General features: G+C 48.4%; 1 protein-coding gene across 2 annotated transcripts in view; it reads left to right on the top strand.

Annotated features, from left to right (window-relative positions):
* The first annotated feature begins 356 nt into the window (after nucleotides 1-356).
* Nucleotides 357-18,678, top strand: part of FOXN2 (forkhead box N2) — a 30,959-nt gene continuing 12,637 nt past the window's right edge. Inside the window, exons 1-2 of one of the 2 annotated variants that reach the window (XM_063152464.1) lie at nucleotides 357-429; nucleotides 12,537-13,087. In XM_063152464.1, the coding sequence (XP_063008534.1) occupies nucleotides 12,551-13,087 (537 nt within the window). In that variant the 5' untranslated portion in view covers nucleotides 357-429; nucleotides 12,537-12,550. Of the gene's footprint in view, nucleotides 430-5,027; nucleotides 5,111-12,536; nucleotides 13,088-18,678 lie in introns of those variants that run through there. The other variant, XM_063152465.1, reaches the window with a different exon arrangement.

Raw genomic sequence — 18,678 nt, forward strand, 5'->3', positions numbered from 1 at the left:
TTTTTGTCAAGAGGATAAAAAAAAAAAAAAAAAAGTATACATATATGTATACATAAAGAAGGGAAGTGAAACTAAAAGGAGGGTTTCTGCACTTCTATTTTAAAATTTTTAAAATTTAGAAAGCGTGGTATTTCTGGGGGGGGAAAGGGAACTTTTCCGAGGCGGGGCGCGCAGCCCCTCAGCCGCTCGCAGCCCTCACGGCCCCGGCGGTGCCAGAGGCGGTGCCGGCGGCGGGGGAGGGCGGGAGCGAGGGAAGGCGGCCGGGAAGGAGGAGGCGGTGGCGGCGGCAGGGGGGCCGTGCTTGCTCGCGGTTGCCATGGGGAGCGGGAGGGCGGCGCCGCCGCCGCTGCGCAGGGAGCAGCTGCTCCCTGACACATCCCCCCGCTGCCATATTGTGTCCGCCGCCGGCCGCGCGGCTTCATGACCGCGGTGAGTGCCGCCCGCGCCCGCCGCCCCCGCGGCCCCACGCCTGCCCGGGCTGCCCCCGCGCCTCCCTCGGGTTTAGCTCTCGCCTTTCCCCTGGGTTTGGGGGGTGAGGTTTTTTTGTTCCCGACGCTCCGCGAGGGTTTCGTGGGGGAAGGGGGAAAGCGCGGGGAGTGTGGCGGCGGGTCCCGCTGGTGCCGGGGAAGCGGGGCGGGGGAGGGCGGTGTGGCCGGTGTGTCCCCTCATTCCCCGCGTGGGGACAACGCGCGGAGGCGGCGCTTCCCCTCTCAGCCGCTCCCGGTGCCGGTGCGTGGGAACAGGGGGGTCCCCGTGCACCCGCGGCTCCTCCTCCTCCCGGCGCGGCCCCGCGGAGCTTCCGCCCTCCCTCCCGCGGGGTGTACGCGGGTGATCCCCCCTCCTTCACCGCTGCCCGGCGGGGCCAGCCCGCGCTCCTTGCGCGCTTCCAGCTGCGGGCATGGAAAGCGCGGCCGGCACCTGGGAGCGCGGCCCCGCCGTGCCCCTCGCCGCCGGGTCACCCCCGTCGGAGCCAGGCGCTTCCCTCGGTGAAATAAAGGCGCGTTCGGCCTCGTTCCCCCGAGCGGCGGGAAGCCCCCGGAGATGTGCGGAGCGTCCGTGGCTTGCGGAGCTGGGGGCAGTGCGGGAGAGGCGCTCCGGGGTTCCCGCGTTTTGGGGTAAAATCCAGGAAGCTGCTGGCGGAGTGCTCGGGGTCAGGCTGGGGTCTGCACGTGGCCCTTCGGAGTTTTCCCGTCTTTTTCGGGGTTTTTTGGTGAAGTTGGGCCATGAGTTGGTGGCGGCAGCAGCGGAGCAGCATCCCACTGCCTTCCTGCCTTGCCCTGCTTGGACACACCGGCGTGCTTGTGCTCAGGTTCTGTGCGAGCGGAAACTGGCTTTTGTTGGTGAGGGTTTGGATTATGACAGGGCCCAAACAAATAGTAAAAGGAACAAAGAAATAAAATAAACCTTGAAGAGGACCCGATAAACTCATTTTCCCGCCGAGGTGCCTGCCTGTGGATGGATGCTGTGTTCTGAATGTGGAGTTAAACGTGCTGAATTATGGTAGACTTAAATGCTGAGAAAGCATTTTGATTAGCTTTGTGCCTAATCTATGAAATCAAGATAACTTTATATATAATTTACCACCTATGTATGTGTATATATGCACACAGACACTCTCCAAATCTTGTTATTGGTGGGCTTACATTCAGACAAATTTAGTAATAGGTGGGTTGTAATATATTGACATATGAATCATTTAACTTCAGTTGTGTTTCTTGGATTGGGGTCTTTTTTCCCCTCCTTAAAGTCTGGTGTGATGCTACATCTATGCAAGAAAAATTCAGCTGGCATTATCTTACGTCAGGAAACTTGAAGTAGTTTGAAGGTTGCTTGTTTTTTTTTTTTGGTGTTTTTTTTTTTTTTTCCCCTTGGCAGGTGCCTACTCACATTTCCCAAGCTCTGCAGAAGGTAGCTGGAGCTCTGTAGTAGCAATTAGTGCAGCCCAGGGCTCGAGCTGGTGAACTTAGCCGGGTGCCAGGGTGTGTTATCTCTGAGCTCAGCCACGCTGCTGCAGCAGATCAGCTTCTGCTGGGGGCTCACTTGTGTCCACCTGTGCCACTTAACTTTTGTAGAAGCAGAGAGGGGGTGGTGATTCTCACTTTGTGTGTTTGAGTTGCCTGAAATACATATAGGACTTTTCTGTGCTTTTGTTTGTTATCAGATGTGCCCATGAACTGATCAGTGCTGCTGTGCAGTGTCTACACTTGCAGACTCTGGTGGAGATGCTGTGCTGGCTGCCCTGCAGGTCCTGAAGGGAGTTGGAGGCACTGGCCCTGTATCAATCCAGGCTTGTGGCCCTGAGCACTCTCAGGGACCTTGCTGGGATAAAACTTGGTTGATGTCTTTGTTGGGAGTGTCTGGACCAGAGGATGAAGTTGTGACCTGCTTTGGGTGCTGCTGCTGGGGCTGCTGTGCTGAAGGACCTCCTCAGGGATATTTCAGCCCAGAAGTAAGGTATTTTTTGTCTAAAAGGGGCCCCAGTTAAGGAGTGTGCTGCCTCAACAGCTCCAGCCCCCACAGAATTTCTGCTTGAGGAGCCTTTCAGTGTCCTCCAGAGAGCTCGGGATTGAGGGCACCAGCATTGCCAGCAACTCTCTGTGTCAGGATGTGCCAGTCCAGTAAGTAATGGAGCGGCTAGAGGTGTGTGTAATGGTCCTGCTGAAGGAGAAGTACTGCCTGGCAAGTGAGTGGAGTGCCTTGGAAACAAGACAGAGGCTTAGGGACATGTCAGGCTGATTTTTGCCATCTTTATTAGTCACAGGCTCTGTTCCACTCAGTGCAATAGGCTTGAAAACCTGATGCGTTGAGCAAAAGCAAACTCTTCTGGTGAATGAGGTAGTTTGGCATCTGAAGATGCTCTGCATGGGTATGGTTCAAACTGGTGAGAAAGCAGCGCAAGTTTTCATGTTGGTTTCACTGGGGTTGTAATTCCACCTTCCTGCTCTGTCAGTTCCACCCTGCCTACACATTGTTGGGGTTAAAAGGAGCTGGTATTTACAAGAGGAAGTACCCCAGGCTCTCAGAAGGCTTTTTCCATGTGCAGGTTTGTGATACCTTATCAGAAAGAGCTGCACAGAGGGATTATAGCCAGCGAGGTGGCAGAAAGGATGGGCTTTGGGAGGAGTGATAGTGTGCCCTCAGCCACTGCTGCCATGCACCTCTTGATGCTGTTCCCTGCTCTGGGATAGTCTTACTGCACTGCTGTGGTGCAAAGCAACCTTGGATGGAAATGGATGGAAAGCAGCCTCTAGTCTCCATTAGTAAATGGCTGTCAGCGGTCCCGATGAATGCTCACAACCTTTTAGCAACTTCTGGGTTATTCCCTTTGGCTCCCTGAGCATTTGCCATTCTTCCCCTCCTGGTAAACGAGTGGATTTTGTGTAAGGATGTCACTGCACTGATGGTAACTTTTCCTGAGGGAAGTGGATGGAGGCATTGAGTGCCTCATCCCAGTGTGCGTGTGCTGCCACTCCAACACTGAAATGGTGTTGGGCAACTTCCTGCAGCTCGGGGTGACTCATGGTGGAGCCCAGCTCTGCTCTCAACAAGTGCTTGCTTGCAAACCCTGTCCACATGGGGAGGCTCCCTGTGCCTGCATCTGGGCTCTTTCCAGATCCAGTGGCTGCCAGAGAGGACACAAGAGACCCCTGGGATGCTGCTTCACTTTTTTCCTGGCTTGATCTTTGTGTGTGATAGGTGTGTGTTTGTTCCCTGGCACGTTGCACTTGCTGATTTGGTGATGGTGCTGGGTGATGGTGAGCTCTCCATTTCATCCTCACCACGCTGGCCTAAGGCACCAATTCCATGAGCTCTCCATCTCACATCCTCACCATGCTGGGTGAAGGCATCAGTTCCATGAGCTCTGCATCTCATCCTCACCATGCTGGGTGAAGGCACCAGTTCCATGAGCTCTCCATCTCACATCCTCACCATGCTGGGTGAAGGCACCAGTTCCATGAGCTCTGCATCTCACATCTTCACTGTGCTGGGTAAAGGCACCAGTTCCATGAGCTCTCCATCTCATCCTCACCATGCTGGCCTAAGGCACCAATTCCATGAGCTCTCCATCTCATCCTCACTATGCTGGGTAAAGGCAACAGTTCCATGAGCTCTCCATCTCACATCCTCACTGTGCTGGGTGAAGGCACCAGTTCCATGAGCTCTGCATCTCACATCTTTACTGTGCTGGGTAAAGGCACCAGTTCCATGAGCTCTCCATCTCACATCCTCACCATGCTGGGTGAAGGCACCAGTTCCATGAGCTCTCCATCTCACTGTGCTGGGTAAAGGCACACAGTGATGTTCCATGGTGCTTCCAAAATACAATTTAGGTCAGACAGCTCGCAGTGCTTGGGTAATAAATTACATGGAATGGAAGAAGTACTGCCTGATGCCAGCCAGCATCTTTATGACCCCTGGTGCTCTGCCTGCTCCCTGTAAAACATTGTGGCTGTGGGAGCACGAGGCTTGGATCGCTCCAGGCTGGGAGGGTGCTCAGTGCTGGCCTGTGTGGTCAGCAGCTGGGAAACATGGCAGCTGTGTTTGGTTGGGGCAGGAATACCCGTTTTATTGAGTGGCTGCTCAGGGGCACCAGGACCATTTTAAGATAAGCCTGTAGTTTGTGCAGATAGGAATACTTAGACTGAAAGTCAATGATGTGAATTTTGACTTTTTTGTTCTTTTTGCTGAGTGCGTTCAAAATGTTTTCTTGAAATGTTCGGACTAGACTTAGTGCTCCCTTCTTTTTCCTCAAGGGTTGGAGAATGTTAGGGACTCCATTAAATTGGCTTCTGCAGGCATCATCACCCACCCCTACTCTTCTGCACGCTCAGTCTTGCTGTCTTCTCTCAGGTTATTTCCAGTACATTCCTACCTTGCAGTTTGTCACTACTTTTAGTTTCCCAGTTTAAGTGTGGTCCCGTGCTTTCTTTTCAGCAGTGTCACTGGGTTTTGTTGTGCTTAGATTTGGGGCAAGTACATGGTTGCCTAAAAGCTGAGTACTGGGTATGAAGAGAGCTCAGCACCTGGAGAAGTTTCATGAAGTAGAGCTGAAGGACTGGGAACTGGGAAGTTTCCTGCCAAGCAGCATCCACTCATCCCTCGTCCTCTGGTGAGTGAGGATCATCCCCAGACCAGTTATCAGCCAGTCTGGTTTGGTTTAGGGATGTTGAGTAGTCAAAAATAGGAGAGTTTTTTGTTTGCTTTCTTCTTTGTTTAAATAGGAAGCCAAATTCCACACTGGTGGAATAAAATTAAAAGCAGGTTGGCCAGGGAGGTCAGCACAGTGAAGAGCATTGCTTTGCCTTCCCTGGGCTCTGGAGAAAATCTTGCACTTTGTGAGCAGGAGCTGGGAAGCAGCAGGTGGGGACAGCTTTGCAGTCGCCAAGTTGTCCTGGTAGTGTGGTTTTGTGATACAGCTCCAGTGGGGCTTTCCAGTTAAATCTTGCAGAAGGGTCACTTGGGGTGAAGCTTCAGGTTGTTGTTTTTCACTGGAAATCAGGAGTTTGGGTTCTTTAAAGGCAGAAAAGCTGTGTGGAAAAGATAGCTTCATGCTTTCTAGCATTGGTACATTGGTACTGACACCAGCTGAAATGTAGCTGTGTTCACTTCTGTTTCAAGAGGATGGTAGGGAAACACAAAGAAAGGTTACCCTGGAAAGGGAATTAATCAGAATTATTCTGCAAGTCATTTGCTCAAATGGCTCACTTGTGAACATATCAGTGGTTTACATTTTTTTGCATTTTAGTCCACTTAGCAAGCACAGTATTGAATGTGAGGAGAATGACCCATAAGCATCTCTTGAAAAGCTATTGGCTGTAAAGCATTTTTCTTGAAAGCACTTGTTTCCCTCCCCTCCCCTTTTTGTGTCTTACCAAAGGTTTTTCTTAATAGTTAAATTTCAGTGCTTGTTTGGGTTTCTTATTTTTTAATACTATTTTCATGTCCCAGTTTCTCTGTTAGACTGTTGTTCTGTGCATGTTTTAAATCTGAGGCACGGGGAGCCAGGTCCAACAGTGACTGCAGCCTTTGGAAAAGCTTCACATTTGCAAAGTGGAATAAATGTCCCAGAGACTCTGGGTCATGTACAGGGTCTGGATCGGGATCAGGGCATATCTGAGCTCACATACCATTTTCTTTCAGATATTTGTTTCAAACAAACCACTTATGTGTGTGCATATGTGTGTATTTAATTTAAAAAATGCAAACTTTTAAGAAAAAAAAGTTAGATGAAATCTTCCTCTTGCTTCCTGCCCTTTCCAGGGCTATGATAAGGGTTTGTTTAATCCCTTCCCTAGTGCAGGATTTCTTAACTTTCCTTAATATTGAAACTTTGAATTGGTTTTTGTTACTTTTTTTCCCCACCCTGCCTTTAATTATATCACAGGGTGTGGGAGAACACTGACATGAGAGTCTTGGAAGTATTTCTGCAAATTCCTGGAAAACCTCTCTTCCTCTTTGAGCCCACCAATGCCAAGGTTCAAATGAAGCCCCTGAGCTTCTGGCTTGTCCCGTTCTTTGGTTGATGGGTTTTATTTTCAGTCTGGATTTGAGAAGGTGATAAGTGCCTTTTTTAATGTTTTTTTTTTTTTTTAAACCCATTATTTTTAATTTTCCTCAGCTTTGCAGGCCAGGAGGAGCAGGAAGTGCCCTGCCTGCTGCAGGTGCTGCCCCTGGGAGCATCTCTGCATGTCCTTTGTCACCCAGGGGTTCATCTCTTCCACGGACACTGGGTCCCAGCTTGCTGAAATCTGTGCCTGAGAGGTGGTTTTATCCTCAGAAGACTGTAATGCCTTTAGTTGTCTTGGATACAGACATCATACAGTGTTATAATCAAATATCGGCCTTCCTCGGGGCTGGGGGAGGGTCTCAGCTGACCTCCAGCAGGGCTGGGGGGTGTGCAGGGCGTGGGCAGCTCCAGACAAGGGAGGTGATGGGGGAAAGGCTGAATTAGTAGGGGGCAAAGTGGTTTGGTGTCATCCTTTTAATGCTCCTGGTCAGGCAGATGGGTGCTTTTTATTGATGGGTTTGCATTAGTGTGAGGGGGGTTTTTTGTTTGTTTGTTTATTTGTTTGGGTCATTTTGTTTGTTTGTTTTTGTTGGGTTTTTTGTTGCTCTTCCCTCCAACGTGCAAAGACTTGTAGCTGGTGCTGTGCTATGTGCCCAATGACTTGGAAGTTTATCCTCAGCTTGGGTAGGTGAGCAGTGCCAGTCATTTATGTGTCTAATTCTTGGGCTCTTTTGACAACATATATTGATGTATTTGAGGCAGGACAAGCCCTGATGTGTGTTGTAGATGCAAGGGAATATGAAAAATCAATAGAGGAGTTTGCTGTTGGTGTAGTTTGCATGCAAAAGCAGGTACCAATTGTCTTAAATCCTCTCACAGAGCCTGTTTGTGTCAGGACAGAAGTTGTGTGTAAAGCACACCTGCCTGGCTCTGTGACTGAGGGTGCACACCCTGAGCTTGGTGTGCAAAGAGTGGGTGCAGAGCTGCTGTCATTAATGGGATATGGCTGAAAATATTTTTTCCTGGATAAAATTATGTTCCACTCCTCAGACTTGGGCAATGCATGGTAAGATTTTATTTTTATTTTTAAACCTGGAGGGAAATCACTGCCCTGTTGGCAGGTTCCAGGTCTTCCCACTATTAGCAGAGGTGACCTAGTTGCTTGGCTGGTCCTGCAGAAACAAAAAGGTGCATTTAGTTGTGGAGAAGGTTGTTCTAACCTGGGGCACTGATGCTGTGCAGGTGCCAAAAGGGCACCTTTCATCTGATGCCACTGTAAAGAAGGATCAAGCAGCAAGAGCAGCTCTGTTTTCATGCTAGCTTGGTGTGGACAAGGCTGGGGCACCTTCTGACAAAAAGGCTGAATTCTTTCTTGCCAGTTCAGTGAGTCCAAGCATGGTGACCATTGAAATGATACCTGCACACTTACACCTGCAACGCTGCTGAGTTTGGAGGAGGTCACCTTTGCTGGGATGGTGGCATCTGCCACAGCTTTGGCCTGGATTCTGCTGGAGCTGAGACTTCTCCCAAGAAGGGAGAAGTGCTTCCCTGCTTTCCTGAGGATCTGCTCAAGTGGACTTCCAGTTTTGTTAAATGGTTGGCCTTTATTAAAGCAGCTTTGTCTTCATTAAATGCTCACACATCAAAGCATTTGCTCCTGTGGCAGAACATAGCAGTGCTGAAGGTCTTCCATCAAAATTCAGTCATAGCTGGGGGTCTTTGGGGGAGCACACAAACCTGGTTTTACCCAGGTGTGCTCTGCTAGGCTGAGGACCTTTCAGTGCTCATCACCTTCCCCAAACTCAGCTCTCTAGTGAGTTTGGGAGAGGGCTGCAAAAAATATTACCAAAAATGGAGCTCCCTCTGATCTGTTTGTGCTTCTCTGGGCTGCTGCCTTGGTACACTTGGCCGTAATCAGCCCCTTCAGACCTGGGCTCTGCTGCTTGGGTTGTGAGTGCTGTGGAGGAGCAGGTCTTCACTGGGCTCTGGGTGCTGCACTGGCATGGATTAGCAGGGAGGTCTGCTCCTGGCTTTTATGTGATGCCAAAAATCACACTGCTGGAAGAAGCTTGTGTCTCTCACCTCTTTTCTGATGCACCCTAACTTTTATTTGAGCAGCCTCAGTTGACTTGGCAGCCTTTTAATCTTCTTACCCTGGAATCATAGTCCTCTGTCTGTAATTACCAATGCAAGGTGATGTGCACCTCCATTGTGAGGAGCATTTGAGGAGTAAATGCTTTGTTTGGCCTTTCTTTTGAAGGTACCAACATGAATGGAACTCCTAAGGAACTCAAGGAGATGCATCCTTGAGTTCCTTAGGATTGGGATGCATGAGGTTCTGCTTCCAGCTGGAAGTGGTAATACCAGTGAAGAGCAATGTGCTGTGTCACTCTGTACTCTTGGGTAGGGTAAAGCACATGGGCAGAGCACAAACTCTTCCATGTTTTTCAGAGGTGTGCTTAAATCATATTGATTTTGCATTTGCCTGGCCGGAGGTTGCCTTCTTGGCTCTGCTTACAGGGCTGGGGCTGTCCCCTTGGGAATTATCAAAACATCTGCACTGGAGAGCTGCTGCTGTGCTCTTTCCTTCTCACACTTTGCTCTCTTTGCTTTCCTTGCTCTCACTGTGGTTTTTCTGCTGGGTCATCCCTGAGCACAAAGCCCTGCCAGCTTACAGCAGAGATGGCTTTGGTGGATTCCGTGACCCTTATGTAAAACATGAAACCCCAAATATTGGAAGTGGTAATCTTGAAAATGGCATCTTGGAAGCTGTGTTCTCACAGTTGTGGCTGTTTGTAGGCAGTCAGAACACACATGGAGGAAAAAATTGTGGATTTTGGGTGTCATTAAGGGTCTTTGTGAATGAAGAAGGGTTCTGGAGAGCTCACAATCTGACCACTTATGTGCCTTCACATATGCTCCAGTGGCATGGGTGTTGCTCCTGTGATTATATTTTTTTCTTATTTATTAGTTGATAATAGTCTAATAATAATAGTCTAATAATGTCTAGAAAAAATAAATTAATTTCTGATGTGTTCATGTAGGAGGTGTGTGAGGTGGTGAACTAGGAAAAGAACATAATGAGATGTGGATTCTTGTAATACATCTAAGAAACGTGACACTAACCTATATTATTTACTTTTAATAATATTTATAACTTTTTATATTTAATAATTTTATTTTTATTATTTAAGTATATCCTGCAAATAATTTTTATTTTCATGTAGGGCATTAGGTATGCTAATGATTCTCTTCTGTAATACAGTAGCATGCAAACAAATAGTGCATTGAACCACAAAGTCTGCCTGATTATAAGTGCCAGCTTCATCACTTGTTTTATTTTTTCCCTTATATTTTTGACCAGACTAAGTGTGCCCAGGCCATTTTTGTGTTGAAAACAGACTTCATTGCCCCCTTTCCCCTAAGAAAAGAATTCAGTGACCTCAGTGTATGTGTGTGTCAGCATGTGTGTGCTCCTGATCTGCCATGCTGACGGGAGATTTGTAAAGGGAGATTTTGTGCAACATGAACTGGGAGCTAAAATTACCAAAACACAGCTGGGAGGTGTGAGCTCCTGTGTAGCTGCCTAAAGAGGTGCTCAACCAGGGGGCAAAGTTAATCATTAGAAAGAGAGCAGAGCAGCTCACGTTGCAGCAGAGTTGGGGTTTGTCTCTCTGTATGAATTTTATCACTAGCTCTTTGTTTGGGTTTTTTTTCCTTAATTTAAGAAAGGATTGAAGCAGTGACATGAGCATATGTATATATGGCTGTGTTTAAAGGCAGCCATCTCTGACTGCCAATATGAATCTGCTCTGGTGCCTTGGGGGAGAAGTAAATCGTAGGGAGAGCAAAGCTATTTTTGACCAGCTATTTGAGCAGCTCACTTTGCTTTAATTTTTTTTCTTTTTATAATACTGACTGAGCTGGTAGCTGATCATACCCATCCCTGCACTTAATAGAAATAAGAAACAGAAGGTAAAAATTTTATTAACATTTTCCAGCACTGCTACTGGTAAGCATAAGTTCAGGTGCTGTTGTCAACACAGCTTTGCAATAGCTGGTGCAAGAGTGCATGAGCAGATGAAGAGAGGAACAAAAATTGCTGGTGGAAACGCGGTGTGTTTCCTGGGGGAGGCCAAAATTCTGCACCTCATGACTGCCTGGCACCAGGCAGGGGCTGGCAGGGCTGGCGAGCATAACAGGGATTGTCCTGTTGCCTTTCTGTCACTCCTCCATTGCTCCCTTTCTCCAAAACAAGGGGCTGGGCCCTGTTCTGCCAGGGACATGGTGAGGCTGCCAGGCTGGAGCTGCCTGGGGCTGGGGCTGGCACAGCCAGGCAGTGGGCCCTTGGTAGGAGGAGATGCAAGAGCGAGGAGACAAGTGTTTACTGCAAGCTGGGGTAAGAAAACATGCAGTAACTGTGTAGAGCTGTCTGGTGAGATGTGATATGGGAACTGTCCTCATCTTGAGCTCTGGCACTGGGAGCTGGAGCATGAAACCAGAATGATAGTGCTGACAGGGACAGGGGACTGGAAGGGGGATTGGGTGTTTCTCTGGTTGTTTTGTTGGATCTGTTTACAGTTGATACAAACCTCAGCTTTGCTCTTTGCTATTTACAGCTATGAGCTGCATCCGTGGTTGGAGTGTCTTATGTCTGTGTGGTACATGTGTGTGTACAAGTACACTCCCTACATCTGTACAGTGCTCACATCAGCAGGAAGAAAGCAGCTGTTCCCATAGCACAGTTTGCTAGAAGACCCCTTTTGAAACTCTACAAGCAAGGTGGTGTCTGTTGGTGTGATGCCTCTAAAGCATGGGTGGCCTGTTGGACCTTGCATTGAGTGGCAGTGTTTTACAGATAATAATGTTATGATTAGGGTTTTAGTGCTTTGTTCTTTTGGGATTTTTTTATCTAAGTGGTGAGCCATTGCTCCTGCAGGTCTGAGCTGCCCCCCCCCCAGTGTTTTGTCCCTTTCTGTTGAGAACTGGTCCCAGCACTCTCTGCTCTGCAGGGAAGCCCAGGTTAGGGCAGCAAACCCTTGCAGGAGGGGAAAAAGATCCTGTGGGCCCAGGCAGCTCTGTGGGACACAGGTGATGAACAGATAGGCTGGCCAGGTCTTCCCCTGGTAGAAACAGGCAGCAGCACTTGGGAATGACTGTGACTTGATTTCATTGGCACCGAGACCACAAATAGATTTTATGCTGATTTAAGTTTTGCAATTCCTTTTTCACTCTTTGGACACCAAAGGCAAACACTTCTAAACAGGGTCAGTTTACAATATAATGAGTAACTTTAAGAGTTAGTGTGAGATCTGAATGGATTAGATCCTACATGTTAAGGTTTTTTTTGAGGTTTCAGGTGTTGCCATGAAAATGGCTATTATTTCTGTGTCTGAATTGGTGTTTCTAGGTAGATACAGTAGTTTCCAAGTGCTACCCATAAGTTCTGTTATAAACCAAGGGGAATTTATGCTCATGAGTTTACTGGGAGGCTCCTGTTGGACCCTGGCCCTCACCAGTGGCTTCAGCGTTCGTGCATGGGTGTCACAGACATCTTTTCATGAAAAATCCTTTCCTTAGGATTTTTCCTCCTGAGAAGCTGAGAGGCCTCAGGAACAAAATGTAAACATTGATTATCTGCTGCTGTGGAATGCAACAGGTGCATCTGTGACTGGCCTCATGTTGGTTTGTTTGTAATTAATGGCCAATCGCAGCCCAGCTGGCTCGGGCTCTCTTTCCGAGACAGAAGCTTTGTTATCATTCTTTCAGATTCTATTCTTAGCTTGCCTGCTGATGAAACCTTTTCTTCTATTCTTTTAGTATAGTTTTAATGTAATATATATCATAAAATAATAAATCAAACCTTCTGAAACATAGAGTCAGATGCTCGTCTCTTCCCTCATCCAAGAACCCCTGTGAACACCGTCACACATGGGGATGATGCAGCCCCGTGCTTGGGTTTGGTGAGCTCCTGCTGAGTATGGCTGTGGTAGTTTGCAGTGATTTCTGACCATCTCCTTTGTTGCAGACCAGTCAAGCTAAATGGGTCCAGTCACTGGGATGACTCCGGATAAGAAAGCTGAAACGCCGGGAGCAGAGAAAGCCGCGGGACTACGGCAGTGCCATGGGGTGGGCAGCCTGCCCGACGCGGGCCGCGCCGGCAAGCCAAAGGCCACCGTGGTGGACAGAGATTCAGCAGATGATGAGCTCACAAATTTGAACTGGCTGCACGAAAGTACTAACCTGCTAACAAACTTCAGCCTCGGCAGCGAGGGCCTGCCCATTGTTAGCCCCTTGTACGACATCGAGGGGGACAGCGTGCCATCCTTCTCGCCGTCCTGCTACCAGAACCCTGAGAAAAAATCCTCCACTTCCAAACCCCCTTACTCTTTCAGCCTTCTCATTTACATGGCGATTGAGCAGTCCCCCAACAAGAGCTTGCCAGTCAAGGAAATCTACAGCTGGATCCTGGAGCGCTTCCCCTACTTCGCCACGGCCCCCACCGGCTGGAAGAACTCGGTCCGACACAACCTCTCCTTGAACAAGTGTTTCCGAAAGGTGGAGAAAAGCCATGGCAAGGTGAGGCCTGGCAGGAGGGAGGGGGAGCAGGTTGGATATTCAGGGAGAAATGGAGAAGGTTCTGTTGTTCTTGAGCACAGTTTTGTTTGGGTTGTTTTCACCCCACCGTGTCCTCTTAATGCTTTATTTGCAGATGGAGGTGGTTTGGAAATGCTGCTTCTGTGAAATCACAGGATGACAAAAGTCACTGGGTTTTGTTATTTATTGTTCACCTAGGTACACTCAGCTGTGGTGCATCCTTTTAAAATGTGGCACACATACAATTGCAAAGGACTCTTGTTTCCATTTACTTCAAATTTTATTAGCCTGCGATAACCAGCCTGAAATTTCAGATAACTCTCTGAGGATTTCTTCTTGATGAAGAAATCTTCAAGTATTGCTTTCTCTATTTTTTCTCTGTTTTCCAGTGCTGAAATTCTGGGGTATGTTCCTCCTTCCCTGCTTTTCCAGCATGGCCATGGCTACAGTTGCACTGGCAAGCAGAGGAGATTATGGGATGTCAACCAGCTTCCCTGCTTGGCTAGCAGGGATGTTGCCCCTCTGGGTGCAGATGTGGTCCCCTGCAAGGTGCCCTTGCTTGTGGGCACACTGGATGTGCGTGGTTGGGTGTTCCTCAGTCCAACAGCTTTCTCAGATATTAAATTGACTCTTCCATTTGTGATCTCCTGTTACACTTAGCACAGCTCTAGCTTTCCAATAACCATATTAATCCCTGCATTTAATGGACTGTAATGCTTTAGCATCTGTCATAAGATGTGTGTCTCTGTGTGGTGCACACAGTCTTCTTAAAGTCAAGGATACTCTATTCTGTACAAGATCTTTCTTCTGATTTATATGATTTTACTAGTGGCTTTCTTCCTCCCTCCCTCATTCCCCATCTTGTTCCTCAAAGAGCTGGCTGTGACTTAAATAAACTAACAAACCACATACTGAAAGTCAACAAACAAGTCCCGTGCTTGGAGGTCAGACTCGGTGGTAGCAGGCTTGTTATCAGAAATGCCTGCAATGCTTGGAGTGCCTGACAGCTTCTCACTGCAGAGAGGGGTCCTGGAGCTGAGTGGGCACTGGGGAGGACTGCCTTGTACACCACTGCTTCTCAATATTCCTGCTTCTGCATTAAATTGTTAGGGTTGTCACAAGCAGCAGCTTTGCCCTGAAAAAAAAAATTGACTTTTTATTGCAATGTGGCAAGTCCATTAATTACCCCAGTGCTGAATCCTGCTGAGTGTTAGGGTGAGCTCTTAACGTGGCCCAAGGTGCTGTGATGGGGTAACTGAGATGCTCAAGTGTCTCTGTGTGGAGGACTGGATCTGAGCGGGGACCACACACTGCTTTAGGTGCCAGAAGTGCTGTTAAAGGCCTGGGTGGCTCTGTCCAAGGAGGGGGGCATGAGTTTCAGAAAAATTATAGCAGGAAAGGGAAATCTAAACTGGTTTGAGTTCCTTCTGTCTGTGGATCTGCCCTTAAATGCTCTGATGTTTTCCAGCCTCATGGGTTAGGAGTTACCAGTCAGATTTGTTGTCTTGGCATTTGGGTGGCAGGAGCTTGACACTGCCTGGTCCCCTGCTTACCCTGGCATCTCCATGGGTACTGCTGGGCTCAGAGGATGGCTTGCTGCTCACTGTGACATCTCTAGTAGGAAGAGCAAAATGCAGAATCTCCCACTGCTCCCAGGAAGGTGATGCTGATGTGCTCTGTCAGTGGTTTCCCAGGGCTCAGAAATTGCACAGCTCTGTAATTCTAAAGAACAGAAACTGTGCTTACCAAAAAATACCACCCCAGAAAAGCCCCTCATGAAACTTTGCTGGAGCTTCCTCATTTCCAGCAAACAGCAGTTCAGTCTTTACCCTCTGCCTCCTTAGAAAAGGACCAGATGAGGGTACTGCTCCAAATTCTTTCTGCAAAATAACTCTGTGGCACACAGCAGCATGCCTGGACCCCATGGGAGTTGATCTGGCAGGTGATGGAAATGCTACAGACCCCTTTGGATGAGCTCCTCAGGTGTCACTTCTTGGAGCAAGCAGCAGCTGCTCACAAGCTCATTTTGCTGATCCTGTTGCATGTACCCATGTTCTATCCATGCCTCTGGGTGCTTCCCTGAAAGGGCAAGATAATTTAGTATTTTTTTCCTTTTTGTTCTTTGTTGATGGCATTTTGTACTTTAAAGGGAACAGGCAATCAGCTTCCTTCTATGCCAAGTGCCTGTGGAAGCAGAAAGGTCCATGGCATGTGGTATCAGAGGAGCCTGGTTTATTTGCTTACATCAGGGTATGAAGGGTTTTACAGCCTTTCAAATGAACCTGAGCTCTTGTGTTGGAAGAGTCCAAGATGTCTGACAGTAGGGGATGGATGCTGTGTCCCTGCATCCCAGGGCAGGCTCTACTCTGACACTTCCCTGGCTATTGCTGCAGCTGTCAGCTGTGAAATCACCTCTTTGAGGTCAGGCAGCAAAAGGAGGAAGAGTCCATCCTCATCTTTGCCATAATGCACTTCCAATCCAAAACAAAATGCCAGCATGTTAAAGGAAAGCTGATTTTTCCCCACTTCCCCCCCATAGCTGCCACTGCAGCGCAGTTTCAGGATTCTTTCACTGGACTCATTTTGGCTGGTGCTGAGCTGGAAGAGTTGCTGCAGGAGCATGCTTGCTGTGCTCTCATGGCTCTGGGATTGTCCACAAGGCCTGCTGGAGCAGATCTGAGCAGAACACCCAAGGCACAAAGAGGTGACCCCTCAGCACCAGCTCCCTTATTCTGCAGAGCTCTTCGCACCAGACTGTGCCCCATCATGTTGCAGATACAGCTCTGGGTGGCCATAGCTGTGGTTGTGATTGTTCTGTGTGTATATTTGCATCGGCCAGCTGGATACCTGCAGGCTGCAGGGCTTCAGGAGTCTAGGACAGCATCCAACAGAGACTGGGGGAACACTGTCCTTGCTTGGACCACTGGAAAAAATGACATGTTGTGGTTTTCTTTTGATGAGTGGTGCTGAAGGGAAAGTGCCTTGAGATGCCTCATGAGCCAGCATTGCAGTCAACAGGAGGAACTTGTGCCATGGGATCAGGATGGATGGACATCATCACCCTGCCAAAATACCATTGCCTGCTCTGTGTGCACATAGCACACTGCTGCTGTACCCAAGTGGTGTGTCAGGGTTTATCCCATGAGCTGAAACACCTTTTCTTTTAGAGCTGCAGCAGAGAAGATGTGTGCAATCAGCCAGGCAGATGAGATTCCCAGTGGCTCTCTGGTAATGGTGGTGATGAACATCAAGGGTTGATGCCGGAGCAGTCCCAGGGACACGTGCTTGCCTTGCAGTGTTGCTGCTGTGGCCCTGGTGCCCCTGAAGGTGTGGAGGTGTGACTGTGAGTCAGTGATGCTCAGCAGACACAGCTGAAGCTCCTTGCATCTTAAGCACTGTGGTGCTGCCTTGGGCTTGGGGAGAGGCGCCTACGCCTGTGACGTTGCTTTTCCTGAGGGAGCAGCATCTGATCTACAGCACAGGAGGACCTCAGGTGAAAAGGGGTTTGGGGCTGAAAGCCATGGAGAGTCTCCCTGCTCTTTGTTTAGATTTTTTTTATGATTATGGCACTGGGAGTTATTAATTAATTGATGCTGAGGAGAAAAGGTGTGAGGAGGCAGGATTAGTATCAAACATTAATTTGGCAGACCCCTGCTTGCATGGATGTGGCTGTCACTGTTTTCTCTAGAGGCTGGGCTTTGCAGGGCTTGAACATCTTCAACAAACATCCTTTTCTTGGTAAATATCTGGTTTGGGTGTTTGTGGCAGATTATTTTTTTTTTTTTTTTGTCAAGAGATGATGATAAACAACATGTAGCTTTTCAGGTATTTGGGCGAGGAGCAGGGCAGGTGCCATCCATAAGCCCTGGGAGATAGGAGAGAGATGCCTTTTCTGTGGTTAACCTTTTGGTGGGTGTATTTTATGCCTCCTTGCACACAGTATTTTTCTGTCATTCACCTTGCTCACGTGGATGCAGCTGGTGACCACTGTCCATCCCTGATGGAGCCAGGACTGCTCCCAGGTGTGAAGCTCATGGAGAGCTCTCTGCAGCACAGGGAAACATGTGCCTGCTGCAGGGAGCCTGAGCCACCAGCACCATCTGAGCTCTGCTTTGGTTTCTCCTCACACTGGTGGGGTGGTGGTAAAGGATAAGGCTGGATCATGGGAGGCATTTTGTCTCCAGCCCACATTTCTGTAATCCAGCCCTGAAATGCTGGGGGCTGGAAACTTACTGTCTTTACAAAATAGCTCCAATACTTTAAAATGCAGGAATTCTTTTCTTTCCTTTATTTTTGCCTAGATAAAATCCTGCATGTCAAATCAGAAACATTAGAAAGATGCAGAAGAGGTGACAGACCAGAAACTAATCTCAGAACTCTGTGATTGCCCCTGTTTTGAGTTGCAGAGTAAGAAGAGCCTGATGGCCTCTTTTCACTGACTCTAGGGGGATTTTTCTCTAGATCTTAAGTACAAGTTACACCTACATTTCATTCCAACACTTGCCTCACTGTTGAAGTGAAATACTAACCTCCAAAGGCAGTTTAGCATTTTAGAGTGTCCTGAATTGCTAGGACAAATGGCACAGTCTGTTCTGGCTTGTGTTAAAGCTGGATGTTGATTCTGTGGCATTTCCAGCTCCAGCTGTGGCAGGCTGTCCCCTGGCATGTGACACTTGATTTTAGACCTGGGCTGGACTTTTCTGCCCCTGTCTTTGTTAAGCAGAGGGTGCAAGCCAAGCACAGGAGCAGCTCCATCATCTCGTCAGCTCAGCGTCTACTTTTAGCATCTCCCAAGGTGGGTGGAAGTGTGGTTTCACATTACACATGACCCAAGGAAGGAGTCACCCTGTTTACTGCCTGTTGCATTGGATCTGTCAGTATCTGGATGGCTTCAGGGTGTGCCCAGGTTCAGCTTGCTGTTGCAACACCCACCCAAAATCCTCGTGTTATGTTGTCAGGGCAGCAAACTGGAGGAGTACCTTGCTGGGAAGATCAAAGAGGGAAACTAACCCCCAGCAGCTGAGCTGAATGAGGCATGAAGCAAAAGTGCTCACCTGAAGTAGCAGATAAGGTAGCAGATAGTCAGTGTAGAGAAGTGGTTTGCTGCTCGGGGGACTTTCTGCTGCTCCCTGGGGGCAACAGCCTCCAAACTGGGAAAGGAAGGGGGGGAAAAAAAGCCAGCTGGACATGGTTGGGGTACTGGGGAAAGGGGTCTGGGAGAAATAAAGTATCAGGGTGTAAGTCTGTCACTGAGATGATGGATAGAGCCAGCTGGGAGGATGCCTACTGTTAGTGTCTGGGTGGTTAAATCATCCTGCCAGCCACCATGGCTGTTTATTAATTAAAAGTAAGCTCATTGATAAGTATCTTACAGGCTGTGCTCAGTTTTAGCATGAAAAGGTAAGTATAAGGAAGATTCAGGTTAAAAAAAATAACTTGGAGAGATGCAGCAGCTCAGAGATCTTTGTTAAAGGCAGTGGCTTTAGCTGCAATTGCAGCTGCGTCTTTCTTAGCTGAGGCTCTCCTGGCTTGATTTTTCTCTCTTGATAGCAAAGTATTTCCTCCTCTCAGAA

This window comes from Melospiza melodia, chromosome 3 (genome assembly GCF_035770615.1).
Source record: "Melospiza melodia melodia isolate bMelMel2 chromosome 3, bMelMel2.pri, whole genome shotgun sequence".
Taxonomy (NCBI): Eukaryota; Metazoa; Chordata; class Aves; order Passeriformes; family Passerellidae; genus Melospiza; species Melospiza melodia.